At 46.7% G+C, this 14556-nt stretch overlaps 1 protein-coding gene across 1 annotated transcript in view; it reads right to left on the bottom strand.

The window, feature by feature from the left end:
- LOC133545239 (solute carrier family 22 member 13-like) overlaps positions 1–13772 on the bottom strand; it is a 17950-nt gene extending 4178 nt beyond the window's left edge. The window contains exons 1-9 of the mRNA XM_061890627.1: positions 13398–13772; positions 13222–13325; positions 9489–9643; positions 7627–7795; positions 7427–7547; positions 4423–4517; positions 4124–4338; positions 1524–1632; positions 1154–1360 (exon numbers count right to left, since the gene is read on the bottom strand). Of these exons, the coding sequence (XP_061746611.1) occupies positions 1154–1360; positions 1524–1632; positions 4124–4338; positions 4423–4517; positions 7427–7547; positions 7627–7795; positions 9489–9643; positions 13222–13325; positions 13398–13772 (1550 nt within the window). The remainder of the gene's footprint in view (positions 1–1153; positions 1361–1523; positions 1633–4123; positions 4339–4422; positions 4518–7426; positions 7548–7626; positions 7796–9488; positions 9644–13221; positions 13326–13397) is intronic.
- Positions 13773–14556: the final 784 nt, after the last annotated feature.

Below are 14556 nucleotides of genomic sequence, written 5' to 3'. Positions count from 1 at the left end.
ACATCCTGATGATTCACCCTTCCAGTTATGTACATCCTGATGATTCACCCTTCCAGTTGTCTACATCCTGATGATTCACCCTTCCAGTTGTCTACATCCTGATGATTCACCCTTCCAGTTGTCTACATCCTGATGATTCACCCTTCCAGTTGTCTACATCCTGATGATTCACCCTTCCAGTTGTGTACATCCTGATCATTCACCCTTCCAGTTGTCTACATCCTGATGATTCACCCTTCCAGTTGTCTACATCCTGATGATTCACCCTTCCAGTTGTCTACATCCTGATGATTCACCCTTCCAGTTGTCTACATCCTGATGATTCACCCTTCCAGTTGTCTACATCCTGATGATTCACCCTTCCAGTTGTGTACATCCTGATCATTCACCCTTCCAGTTGTCTACATCCTGATGGTTCACCCTTCCAGTTGTCTACATCCTGATGATTCACCCTTCCAGTTGTCTACATCCTGATGGTTCACCCTTCCAGTTGTCTACATCCTGATGATTCACCCTTCCAGTTGTCTACATCCTGATGATTCACCCTTCCAGTTGTCTACATCCTGATGATTCACCCTTCCAGTTGTGTACATCCTGATGATTCACCCTTCCAGTTGTCTACATGCTGATGATTCACCCTTCCAGTTGTCTACATCCTGATGATTCACCCTTCCAGTTGTCTACATCCTGATGATTCACCCTTCCAGTTGTCTACATCCTGATGATTCACCCTTCCAGTTGTGTACATCCCGATGATTCACCCTTCCAGTTGTCTACATCCCGATGATTCACCCTTCCAGTTGTCTACATCCTGATGATTCACCCTTCCAGTTGTCTACATCCTGATGATTCACCCTTCCAGTTGTCTACATCCTGATGGTTCACCCTTCCAGTTGTGTCCATCCTGATGATTCACCCTTCTAGTTGTCTACATCCTGATGGTTCACCCTTCCAGTTGTGTCCATCCTGATGATTCACCCTTCTAGTTGTCTACATCCTGATGATTCACCCTTCCAGTTATGTACATCCTGATGGTTCACCCTTCCAGTTGTGTCCATCCTGATGATTCACCCTTCCAGTTGTGTGCATCCCCCTTGCTCTTTTTGTTATTCGCAATGACAAACACTTTCCATCCCTTTCCAAAAACGCTTACCTGTTTCCCTCCACTTCCTCCGTCGTCTCCGGCAGCTCAGTCCCGCGGGTCTCGGGAAGCAGGAAGCTGAGACCCCCGCTGATCAATATGAGGACGCTGAAACTTACGATGGGTATGGACCAGTGGTACGTCGCCAACATGTTGATCAACGGGGCAATAAGACTGCCAACTCGGCACACGATGGTGCCTAAACCGAAGGCGGTTTGTCTGAAACAAGAACAAGTAGTAGAACTTTAGTCCTAGAATGTATTTCCAATCAACCACCTCTGATTGTTTTAGGGCGACGTGCAAAAAAGTCTTCAACCCCAACAACTGTTGCCCTGTACAACTACAGGAAAATAGATGGAAGTGTTCACGGGTATGCTCTTACCGGCAAGACGTCGGGAATAACTCCTGAAGATAAACGTTGCATATGCTTAACGCCCAGACGAACGTGAAGCGTCCCAACGTCGCCAGAGTGGTCACAGCAACGGCATTTCCTAGAACGGAAGAAGGCGTCATCACATTCGAGGGAAGTTCTAAGAAACCCTAACTCATTGACCTTGTTGTGAACAAGCCCTCTTAAACCTTAACTTAGTTTACAGTCGTGGTCAAAAGTTGACATACACTTGTCTGTCTTGAGTGTCCCATCATTTCTACAACTTTTCATTTTTGTGATAGAGTGATTGGAGCACATACTGTCAGAGTTAGCTTTTGACGAACCCCAAGATGCAGAGAAGGAGGCAGGCATTGGATAGGAAAACATGATTTGATTTAAAAGATTGAGACAAAAAACAAACAAAGGGTACAAACAAAAATCACAAAGGTGGGCGGATAACAGACAAAAAGAGCTAGCATGGGAGCTAGGGAAATAACACAGGAGCTTAGCATGGAAGCTAGCAAAAACAAAAGGCTTAGCATGGAAGCTAGCATAAACAGAACAGGGAACAGAAGTCGTTACGTGTTGCACAAAGACAAAATAGGAAGCAGGGAACCAAAAAACAGAAAGCTACAAACATCTAACGAATTATAGCTTACCGCTACGCTGCAACGACACGACAGGAGCGACAATACCATACAGAAGCGACATGCAATACATGACACGAGAGCGACAAGAAGTGACATCGACAAATCAATAATCCAGTTTGAATAGGATTGGGCTGATTGACACCAGGTGTGGCCAGGTGCCAATCAGCCACAGCTGAGGGGAAAACAGAAAAAATAAGATCGCTGACAGGAACTAAAAACAGGAAATACTAAACACACAGAGGAAAAACTAAAACACAAACAGACTGTCCGTGGCAAGCCTGACACATACTTGTCGGTCACAAAACGACATTCATGATATTTGTTTTTTTTATGAAGTTATTATGGGTTCTACTGAAAATGCTGGGTCAAAAGTATACATACAGCAATGTTGAGATTTGCTTACAGTAGATCTCTGATGATTCACCCTTCCAGTTGTGTACATCAGCCCCCCCCCCCACTCCTCTTGACAAAATTGGTGCAGTTCAGCTAAATGTGTTGTATTTCCGACATTGACTTGTTTCTTCAGCATTGTCCGCACTTTTAAGTCCATAAGGCCATTCTAAAACCCAAATTCTAGCCTGATTTAGCCATTCCTTTACTGCTTTTGACGTGTGTTTGGGGGTCATTGTCCTGTTGGAACACCCAACTGCGCCCAAGACCCAACCTCCGGTCCGATGATTTTAGTTTGTCCTGAAGAATTTGGAGGTAATCCTCCTTTTTCATTGTCCCATTTACTCTCTGTAAAGCACCAGTTCCATCGGAAGCAAAACTGGCCCAGAGCATAATACTACCACCACCATGCTTGACGGTAGGTGTGGTGTTCCTGGGATTAAAGGCCTCACCTTTTCTCCTCCAAACATATTGCTGGGTATTGTGGACAAACCACTCTATTTTTGTTTCATCTTGTCAGGCTTGTTACTGACAGTTTTGGTTATGTTTTTCCTGTTGGCGCTCTTATTTTGGTTCAGTTTCCTGCTCACTGTTCCCCTCAGCTGGGGCTGATTGGCACTTGGCTGCACCTGGTGTCAATCAGCCAGATGCTATTTAGACCTGCCTTGCCCTCCAGTGTGGGCTGGAGTATTGTTGTTGTAGTTGTAGCTACTACCTGTATGCTGAATCCGGATAGCTGTTTGCTGTGAGACGACTTCTAGTTCCTCGTTTCCTGTTTTTCTGGTATCCTAGTTCCTGGTTTGTGTTTTACCTTTATTTTATTTTGCATCTTGGGGTCCGTCACCAACGCTCCGTGACAGTAATCCTCCTTTTTTCAATGACCCGCTAACTCTCTGTAAAGCACCAGTTCCATTGGCAGCGAAACAGGCCCAGAGCATAATACTACAGCCACCATGCTTGACAGTAGGAATGGTGTTCCTGGGATTAAAAGCCTCACCTTTTCTCCTCCAAACATATTGCTGGGTATTGCGGCCAAACAGCTCAAATTTTTGTTTCATCTTACCGCAGAACTTTCCTCCAGAAGGTCTTGTGTTTGTCCGTGTGATATAAGGTGGAACAAAACAAAACACCCAGCAATACGTTTGGAGGAGAGAAGGTGGGGCCGTGTGCAATGTTTGACATTTTCAGTGGAACATTTAAAATGTTGGTGTTGCTTACTCGAGACATATTGCCATCAAAGTGCAGTCTACACTTGTCCCTTATGTTTGACTGCCATCTACTGGTCACACTCATCATTACACCATGTCCATCCATCCATTTTCTACCGCTTATTCCCTTTAGGGTGGCGGGGGGAACTGGTGCCTTTCTCAGTTACAATCGGGCGGAAGGCGGTGCACACCCTGGACAAGTCGCCAACTCATGGTACCAAATAAAAGTGCTTTGAGGTCGGTAAGCAAAACCGAAATGATTCCGGATTATAAGGCACACTGTCGAGTTCTGATTAAAAAAAAAAGGGATACAAGTGAGAAAATGGAAAATATGTCACGTTTTAACGGGGGGGGGTTGCCTTACCTTGATTGAACACGAGCATCAGGATACACAAGAGCCCCCCAGTTAGGAGTGTGGAGATGAAGGATATTCTTCTCCCCACGGCTTCCAGCAGCCACATGCAAAGAACCTGAGCCGGCATCTCGGTCAGACCAAAGAACATCTGCGTCATGAACACGTCCAAGCCAAAGTTCCCCACATTGAAGGTGATGCAAAAGTAGCCAATGTTCAATGAGAACCTACAGAAAACAAAATGAACGAGTCACGCCCAACAAAACAAATTCCAGCCATATCATTATCATATAGTTGTGTAAGTAACTTACCATATAAATATCATGGTAAAGAAATACTTCCTTAGGATTGATGACTGAAACAGTATTATCAAGCCACTTTTTGTCTCTTTTTTATTCACCACAACCTGCAACACAAAAGCAAATAGTTTACTGTGACAGACTCAAGCCATCGTCTTGCGGGTTCCATGGACCACCAAGGAAGGACATGATTTTGAGCAGGTTTGACTTGCTTTATTTTTCAAAAGCGATAAAAGGATGTTTGTCATGATGTAATTTGATATATTTTTTTTGCAGGTTTGTACCACTTACTCCTGCCCCAGGAGGTCACTCAACTGGCCCATCTCCATGTGGCCCTACAGGTCGTGTTACAATGCATACATACTTTTTACGTCTGTGGATCCTGCTATTTTTGAAAGACACAGCAAGAGCGCTCATTGCCCAAGCAGTGGCAAGTAGACGGTTTCTCCCAAGGGAACAATGTTTGTTCTGGACTGATGGTAACACAGACTGTACTTTCTTGTGCCCCCAGCCTGAAGGGGTGGTGAGGGTACAAAGGTTCGACCGGTTAATGGTTTCATTAAAAGGTGGCCCTGGTTTCAAATCATTACTGGAATCAAACAGGCAAGTTGTGGGTATTATGGACACGGGGCATTGTGTAAGAAGCAGATGTGTGAGGCTAGCCAGGGTCGCTATCGACTTGCTACAATTCGGCTTTAAAACTTGAAACAAGGTGAACCGAAGTTAATATATTGTGGATTAGGTAGCTACTGCAGAGTGAGAGGTGGTGCCTGGTTGTGGAAAAACTCGACCCTTCCCCAATCGCAAGAGAATAGATGTGTTCAGGGAGAACGCTGGGTCTTTCCCCAAGTGGAAGAGGGGGGGGGGGGACAGGTCCGGTGGCCATGGATGAAGTACTGGCTGTCCAGAGTCGGGACCCAGAATGGACCGCTCGCCCGTGTATCGGTTGGGGATATCTCTGCGCTATATCCTGCTGGCTCCACTATGGGCAGGACTTTCGCTACTATATTGGATCCACTTTGGACTGGACTCCCACCGTTATGTTAGATCCACTATGGATTGGACTTTCACAATATAATGTTAGACCCGCTCGACATCTATTGCTTTCGGTCCCCTAAGGGAGTGGGGGGGTTGCCCACATATGCGGTCCCTCTCCTAGGTTTCTCATAGTCATTATTGTCACTGTCCCCGACGTCCCATTGGGTGGGAGTTTTTCCTTGCCCTTATGTGGGCTCTACCGAGGATGTTGTTGTGGTTTTCAAATCATTACTGGAATCAAACAAGCAAGTGGTGGGTATTATGGACACGGGGCATTGTGTAAGAAGCAGATGTGTGAGGCTAGCCAGGGTCGCTATCGACTTGCTACAATTCGGCTTTAAAACTTGAAACAAGGCGAACCAAAGGTAATATATTGTGGATTACGTAGCTGGGCTGATCCTACTGCAGAGTGAGAGGTGGTGCCTGGTCGTGGAAAAACTCGACCCTTCCCCTCTGACCAATCGCAAGAGAATAGATGCTGTCAGGGAGAAGGCTGGGGGGGGGGGGGGGGTTTCCCCAAGGGGAAGACGGGGGGGGGGGGGGGGGGCACAGGTCTGGTGGCCATGGATGAAGTACTGGCTGTCCAGAGTCGGGACCCATGATTGACCGCTCTTCCAGAGTCTTGCCTGTGTATCGGTTGGGGATATCTCTGCGTTATATCCTGCTGGCTCCACTATGAGCGGGACTTTCGCTACTATATTGGATCCACTTTGGACTGGACTCCCACCGTTATGTTAGATCCACTATGGATTGGACTTTCACAATATAATGTTAGACCCGCCTGACATCTATTGCTTTCGGTCCCCTAGGGGAGTGGGGGGGTTGCCCACATATGCGGTCCCTCTCCTAGGTTTCTCATAGTCATCATTGTCACTGTCCCCGACGTCCCATTGGGTGGGAGTTTTTCCTTTACCTTATGTGGGCTCTACCAAGGATGTTGTTGTGGTTTGTGCAGCCCTTTGAGACTCTTGTGATTTAGGGCTATATAAATAAACATGGATTGATTGATTGAGTTTAAGTACCTCAGAGTCTTGTTCACGAGTAGGGGAGAGTGGATCGTAAGATTGACTTGCGGATCGGTGCAGCGTCTTCAGTAATGCGGACGCTGTATCAATCCCTTGTGGTGAAGAAGGAGCTGAGCCGGAAGGCAAAGCTCTCAAATTATCGGTCGATCAATGTTTCCATCCTCACCTATGGTCATGAGCTTTGGGTTATGACCGAAAGGACAAGATCACAGGTAGAGGCGGCCGGAATGAGTTTCCTCTGCCGGGTGGCGGGTTCTCCCTTGGGGATAGGATGAGAAGCTGCTCCTCCTCATCGAGAGGAGTCAGATGAGGTGGTTGGGGGCATCTGGTTTAGGATGCCACCCGAACGCCTCACTAGAGAGGTGTTTCGGGCACGTCCAACCACGGGGGAGATGCAGGACACGTTGGGAAGACTATGTCTCCCGGCTGGCCTGGGTTCGTCTCGGGATCCCCAGGGAGGAGCTTGACGAATAAACTGATAAGCGGAAGAAGATGGATGGCTGGAAGGGAGAAGGCTGCAAAATATCGTCGAAGAGGAGAAGAACACAGATTTATTCTGTCCATAGCTTGATATATGTTCATTTAATTTCCTCTAGGACTCCACTGGAATGTAATATCGTGCGAAAAGTCCCTGAAATTAGCTGGATATGGCCCCTTTAAGAACTTTCTTACAAGGAAATGAATACTACAGCAGCTCAGAGAGGTACCTCTCAGTGAGAGAGAAGCAACATTATTAATTAAAGGAGTGGCAATCACCTTGGGAGAGGAGCAGGAAGACCAAACAAAATAGGAGTGGGAAGAACTGTAAGGGGGAGCATTTATGCAATAGAATTTAGTATGGGAAGGAATTTCTGTATGTAAAGTAGGTGGCGGAAATGCCGGTTGATGAAGAAGAAATATTCACAAACATTTCTATAATTGAAGCCTCTAAAATGTTACTAAAACTTTAGTACCTTTTCCAGGAGAGATTCTGTGAAGGTGCGTTTGTTGACAGCGGCCACTTTAGACAGCAACTTTTCAGCTTCTTCTGTCCTCCCTCTGTCCAATAACCACCTGGCGGACTCTGGAAGGAACCTGGTCCCGTTCACAAGGACAAGATGTAAGAAGGACAGGGAAGGTAAATACCAGAAATTGATCATAAGTCAATTCTCACCAGATATAAATACAAATGACCGTCTGTGGAACTGCAGTGATGAGTTGAGCTAGTCTCCAGTCTCTGACAGCATAGATCAGACCGGCAATGACGACCTGTCCGATTGCTCCGCTTATTTGAATGATGCATGTTGCCCAAGATCTTTTGGAAGGACCAATCCACTCTGTGGCTACAGTAACAGAATGATAGAAGTATATTCATAAGTTCATAGTATCCTCTTCTCTGGTCACTCCCAAATCCTTTTCAACTTGTAGACCACATAGACAAGACATTTAATGTTCAAACAGAGAAACTTACTTTTGTATTTTTAAATAATCAATTATTTAGAATTTCTAGCTTTTCTGGGTGTTGTTGATACATTCATTTTGTCAGGTTCAAGCACGGATGACATCTTTTAAACAGACAAGAAGCAAGGAATCAAACTGTGGAGAGACGGAGCCGACGGGACTAGGCTCAAGGTGGCGGCCAGGAGGCGGCGTATGAAGCGGAACAAAGAGGCGGCGCGTGCCTGGAGCGACGCCGCCACAATCAAGATCAGGTGTGTGACACACACACTGGTTCTAAATTTGTCTATCTCCTCGCAGCATTTAAGAGGAGAGAAGGAGGAAAGAGCGAGAAAGAGAGTTGGAGTGTCCGCAGGAGTGCAGCAAGGCAGAAGCAACCAAAACACGAGCGATCGAAGAATGAGCCCCAGGGGAAGACGACATCACCGGGCAGCCGAAAAGCCAGCTGAGACGAGCAGCGGAGGAGGAGGCGCTGAAAAGCGGCCCAATCAACACATATCAATACATATTTAAAAAAGTAAGTCAAACCTGCTCGACTCGATGTCCTTCCTAAGTGGTCCATGCAACCCACACAATGATGGCTGTAAGCCGTTCACACAAACAATTTAGCTCAATAAGGAGAGCGCGCACACCTGTACTCTTACACAGTGTCGCCCCACGCTCCGACAAAAGGACTGCACGCCTCGTATTTTATTTGGACTTTCCCTGATTACATGGCAACAGCTGTTTCTAGGGAGAGGGGGTCGTAAACCGCTGTTGCCCTCGGTCACAAAACAGTTTCAAAGTAAAGATGCCTGGAGCTTGCGTCAGGTCCTGCTTACTCTCCGCTTCGTAGCTCTCGGGTCAAAACGAGATCTTCCTGTGGATTACAATGGACGAAAGAAGCCGACACCTTCATGTGGTTTGCCATCGCACAGAGTGGAGTTTCACAAGCCTTTTTCCTGGTAAGATCAAAGACAGCTTTTGACTCCTTGCCGGGAACTCATGGAAACAAAAAGTTTTGTGATAACTTAGATAGAAATATTCTGGCATACTTGGCTTTTGCATGTTAGAGTTTTAACTTGCACTTAAACATGTAGCGACCAACTGTAATTACCGACAGTGGTTTTTCTGAAGTGTTCCTGAGCCCATGTGGTGATATCCTTTACACACCGATGCCCCTCTTCGATGCAGTGACTCCTGAGGGGATCGAAGGCCAGTGATCTCTCCGGAGTCTCTGAAACTTTTGATGATACTACAGACCGAAGATGGCGAAATCCCAAAATTCCTTGCAATAGGTCGTTGAAAAATGTTGTTCTTAAACTGTTCGACAATTTGCTCACACATTTGTTCACAAAGTGGTGACCCTCGCCCTGTCCTTGTTTGGGAATGACCGAGCATTTTACGGAAGCTGCTGTTACACCCACCTGTTCCCAATTAGCCTGTCCACCCGTGGGATGTTCCAAATAAGCGTTTGATGAGCGTTCAACTCCCTCAGTCTATTTTTGCATCTCCACCAGAAATTTTAAATTTCCAATTTGACCCTACATGACTAATTTAGTGGCCTATCATTACCAAATGTGAGTACCAGTTCTTTACCTATTATGATGGCGTTCAGCCGAAAACCTCCGCTGCCAATGCCGACCAAAAACTGTGACAGTAGATAAAGTTCGTAGTACGGGCACAGAGCACTGGTGACAGTAAAAACGAGGGACAGAACCATCGGAATTTGAGCTGCTCGTTTACGACCGATCCTGGAAAAAACAAATTGGGTTAGGTCGTGACTCAATCGTGATGTTTTTTGTCGGAAAGACACAGACTGTACGTTTCCATGCGTTACTGGTAAATTAGTCGGATTCCTCAAATAATAAGATAGCGTCCCACAACCCATGGAAACACCTTAGTCCGATCAAGTTTGGCTTTAGAAAAGTCGGACTATTCATCCATCCATTCATTTTTTACCATTTATTCCCTTTGGGGTCGCGGGGGGCGCTGGTGCCTATCTCAGCTACAATCGAACGGAAGGCGTCGTACACCCTGGACAAGTTGCCACTTCATTGTAGGGCCAGCACAGATAGACAGACAACATTCACACCCTAGGGCCAATCAACCTATCCCCAGGTGCATGTCTTTGGAAGCGGGAGGAAGTACCCGGAGGGAACCCACGCATTAACGGGGAGGACATGCAAACTCCACACAGAAAGATCCCGAGCCCGGGATTAAACCCTGTTTACTCAGGACCTTTGTATTGTGAGGCACATGCACTAACCCCTGTTCCACCCTGTTGCCCATGCACTGGGTCATAAACAGTTATTTCGGGTCCGGATAAGGCTGTCCAGGTCTGAGAAACCAACACCTCTACGGCGCATTCCATCGCACACAGTCTAGATTTACAAGCTGTCCGCCTTTTGCTTGATAAGATCAAAGACCACTTTGATAGTAACCACAGGCCGCAGGGCAACCTGGACTGCAAGCAAACAAGTCGTGCGATAACTTACAGTATATACACTTATTCTGACAGTCCTGTGGTTGGCTTGTCGGGTGTCGGCCGTTGTCTGGATGCGATCATCCCTGGTGTGGGGGGGCGGAACGTGGCCAGGTCTGTGGGCGGGGATAGATCGGCCGATCCTTGGTGGATGATGGATCGCTGGTCCTCCGGTTTAAGTGTTTGTTTATAAATGTTTGTGTGTATGTATTTACACACTGATGTCACTTTTTGACGCAGTACCGCCTGAGGGATCCAAGGTCCGTGATATCATCGCTTAGGGGCAGTGAACTCTCCGGATTCTCTGAACCTTTTGATGATATTACGGACCGCAGACGGTGAAATCCCTGAATTCCTTGCAATAGCTGGTTGAGAAATGCTGTTCTTCAACTGTTCCACAATTTGTTCACGCATTTGTTCACAAAGTGAAGTGAATTATATTTATATAGCGCCTTTCTTTAGTGACTCAAAGCGCTTTACATAGTGAAACCCAATATCTAAGTTACATTTAAAGCAGTGTGGGTGGCACTGGGAGCAGGTGGGTAAAGTGTCTTGCCCAAGGACACAACGGCAGTGACTAGGATGGCTAAAGCGGGAATCAAACCTTCAACCCTCTAGTCGCTGACACGGCCGCTCTACCAACTGAGCTATACCGCCCCCCCCCCCCCAAAGTAGTGACCCTCGCCCCGACCTTGTTTGTGAACGACTGAGCGTCTCACGGAAGCTGCTTTTATACCCGATCATGGCACCCACCTGTTTTCCCAATGAGCCCGTTCACCTGTGGATGTTCCAAATAAGCGTTTGATGAGCATTCCCCAACTTTCTCTTGTGGCAGCTTTTTTGAAACCTGTTGCAGGCATCCAAATCCAAATCAATTTGCAAAAAATAACAAAGTTTCCCAGTTGGACCGTTAAGTTCCTAGTCTTTGCAGTCTGTTCAATTGAATATCGGCCGAAAAGGATTTGCAAATCATTTTATTTTGTTTAGCTCTCAATTTACCGGTCGATCTACGTTCCCATCCTCACCTATGGTCATGGGCTTTGGGTCATGACCAAAGGACAAGATCACGGGTACGAGCGGCCGAAACGGGTCTCTCCCTTAGAGATAGGGTGAGAAGCTCTGCCATCCTGTAGGAGCTCAAAGTAAAGCCGCTGCTCCTCCACATGGAGAGGAGCCAGATGAGGTGGTTCGGTTATCCGGTCAGGATGCCACCCGAACGCCTCCCTAGGGAGGTGTTACGGGCACGTCCAACCGGTAGGAGACCACGGGGAAGACCCAGGACACGTTGGGAAGACTATGTCTCCCGGCTGGCCTGGGAACGCCTCGGGATCCCCCGGGAAGAGCTAGACGAAGTGGCTGGGGAGAGGGAAGTCTGGGTTTCCCTGCTTAGGCTTCTGCCCCCGCGACCCAACCTCGGATAAGCGGAAGATGATGGATGGACGGATGGATGTGTTTTGTTTTTCTTTAAGGTTTACACAACGTGTCGATGTTAGAATAATTGTTTCTAAATTATCACAAAAAAACGTTGTATTACATTGTGTTCCTGACAAGAAGACAAAAGGCTGTCAGTAGAAGCATTTAAGTCTCACCTTAAAACTCATTTGTATACTCTAGCCTTTAAATAGACTCCCTTTTTGGACCAGTTGATCTGCCGTTTGTTTTCTTTTTCTCCTATGTCCCCCTCACCCTTGTGGAGGGGGTCCGGTCCGATCCGGTGGCCATGTACTGCTTGCCCGTGTATCGGCTGGGGACATCTCTGCGCTGCTGATCCGCCTCCGCTTGGGATGGTTTCCTGCTGGCTCCGCTGTGAACGGGACTCTCGCTGCTGTGTTGGATCCGCTTTGGACTGGACTCTCGCGACTAAGTTGGATCCATTATGGATTGAACTTTCACAGTATCATGTTAGACCCGCTCGACATCCATTGCTTTCCTCCTCTCCAAGGTTCTCATAGTCATCATTGTCACCGACGTGGGCCTACCGAGGATGTGGTAGTGGTTTGTGCAGCCCTTTGAGACACAAGTGATTTAGGGCTGTATAAGTAAACATTGATTGATTGATTGTCTTTGGAACCAACCAAGAAAAAGGCTCGTAAAACTCCACTGGGACTTCACAGCGGACAGATGGCAGGATCTGCCCAACTTCCAGAGGAACTCTTTTTGAACTATTTTATGGAACTCTCTTTGAACTATTTTATGGGGACTCTCTTTGAACTATTTTATGGGGACTCTTTTTGAACTATTTGACGATCTCTCTTCGAACTGTTCGGTAACCGAAGGCATCGCTGTTTACGACCCACTTCCCTCAGGAAGTGAAGTGAAGTGAAGTGAATTATATTTATGTAGCGCTTTTCTCTAGTGACTCAAAGCGCTTTACATAGTGAAACCCAATATCTAAGTTACATTTAAAGCAGTGTGGGTGGCACTGGGAGCAGGTGGGTAAAGTGTCTTGCCCAAGGACACAACGGCAGTGACTAGGATGGCAGAAGCAGGAATCGAACCTGCAACCCTCAGGTTGCTGGCACGGCCACTCTACCAACCGAGCTAAACCGCCCTAAGCAGCTTTGGGTAGGGGGAGGGGGGAGAAAGTCTAATAAAGAAGGAGGAGTACAATCTTTGGGCAGAGCGTGGTGCAGGACTGTACAGAGAGTACAGTGGCCATGTCTCTCCTCTGATCTGAGTCCAAATTTAATTCTGTCTCTGTTTGATTCTTTGCCTTTGGTCTTGTTTAATAGATGTCATCAGCCGACTTCACAGGTTTTGGGTTTTGAAACACTATTTAAGAAATCAGACTAATTTAGTGCATGGAAACATAGGCAATGCGACCAAAAAACCACATCCAATACTTACGATTCAGCAAAAGGTCCAAACAAGAGACAACCCAGCAGAACGCCCATCATTCCGACTGATTGTGCCAGTTGTGGTAAATGAGCCCGGTCACATACCAGATCAAACTATTAAGCACGACAAAACGGAATTAAAAATATGCAATTTTAGGTAAAAATGTTAGAAAAGTCTGTACTTACATCAGTGACTATGGTGGCCGTGTAAAGTTCCCCGTTGTACACCCAACCGTTCTGGCACACCGTGGTCTGGTTGAGTCCCTGCTCCCGGATGGTCCCGATGTCCCAGTCCACCGGCACGAACATGCGACACCTGCTGAAAGAACCGTCCCGCTCCAGGGGAACGGTCAGGTTCAGCTGCTCCTGCCGGGTCAGGTTCGCCTCGGCCTTCAGGATCCAGTCCGTGTTGCAGTGCCGCTCCGGGTCCAGCTGGATGAAGAGTATGCTGGCTAACGTGAAAACAATGATAAGATTCGGGAAGGAAACGGCGCAGATCAGGAGCTTCTGGAAGGTTCCGAACTCCCCGACGTTCCTCAGGATCTCCCCAAAGTCAGCCATGTTCGGACGGTAGAAGGAACTCAGTTGCTATGTGACCGCATGGTGACTTTTAAACAACGCCTGTTAATATTTAAACTCATTTATTGCAGGCTGATATTTGTTTGAGAGACCTGACCTTGTCAGTTACTGAATTGAAATGATTTAAAAGAGCATTGGTATTAAGTCACTTTACACATTTTACATGCATTTTGAGATACCCCAAGTTTGGACCTCCTGCTCTACTTAGTGAACCCCCAAAGTGCCTTGCTGAAGGGCAGGTACCTTGCATTATGATTGATGCATTAAAAACAAACACATTCATGCTTATTTTGATCGGGGATTACGTCTTTAAAAATGCTGCTGATCATTCATTACAATTTACTGCACGCAGACTTATCAAACACCCCCGGCGACCTCAGGTGTGGTCCACCTGTTGCATTGTTATTGTTATATAACGGGTGTATACGCATTGGTATGGATTGGCACTGCCGTCCTGACAAGACCTGATAGGTCCAAAAGTCCTCTCACAGATGCCACCTGGTGGTGGTTTGAGGACACTGTGATTTACATAATTATGCAGTGCTAAAATAAATACTGAATATGGGTGTGGGTTGAATGAACCACCCAGGAAGGACATCTCTCTTGAGCAGGTTTGACTCTTTTATTTTTCAATAATCAGGTTTTTTGCCGGGTTATGTTGGATCCGCTATGGACTGGACTCTCACTATGATGTTAGATCCACTATGGACTGGACTGTCACTATTATGTCTAATCCACTATGGACTGGACTCTCACACTATTATGT

The sequence above is a fragment of the Nerophis ophidion genome, linkage group LG28, assembly GCF_033978795.1.
Source record: "Nerophis ophidion isolate RoL-2023_Sa linkage group LG28, RoL_Noph_v1.0, whole genome shotgun sequence".
Taxonomy (NCBI): Eukaryota; Metazoa; Chordata; class Actinopteri; order Syngnathiformes; family Syngnathidae; genus Nerophis; species Nerophis ophidion.
This window is presented reverse-complemented; position numbering and strand designations above follow the sequence as displayed.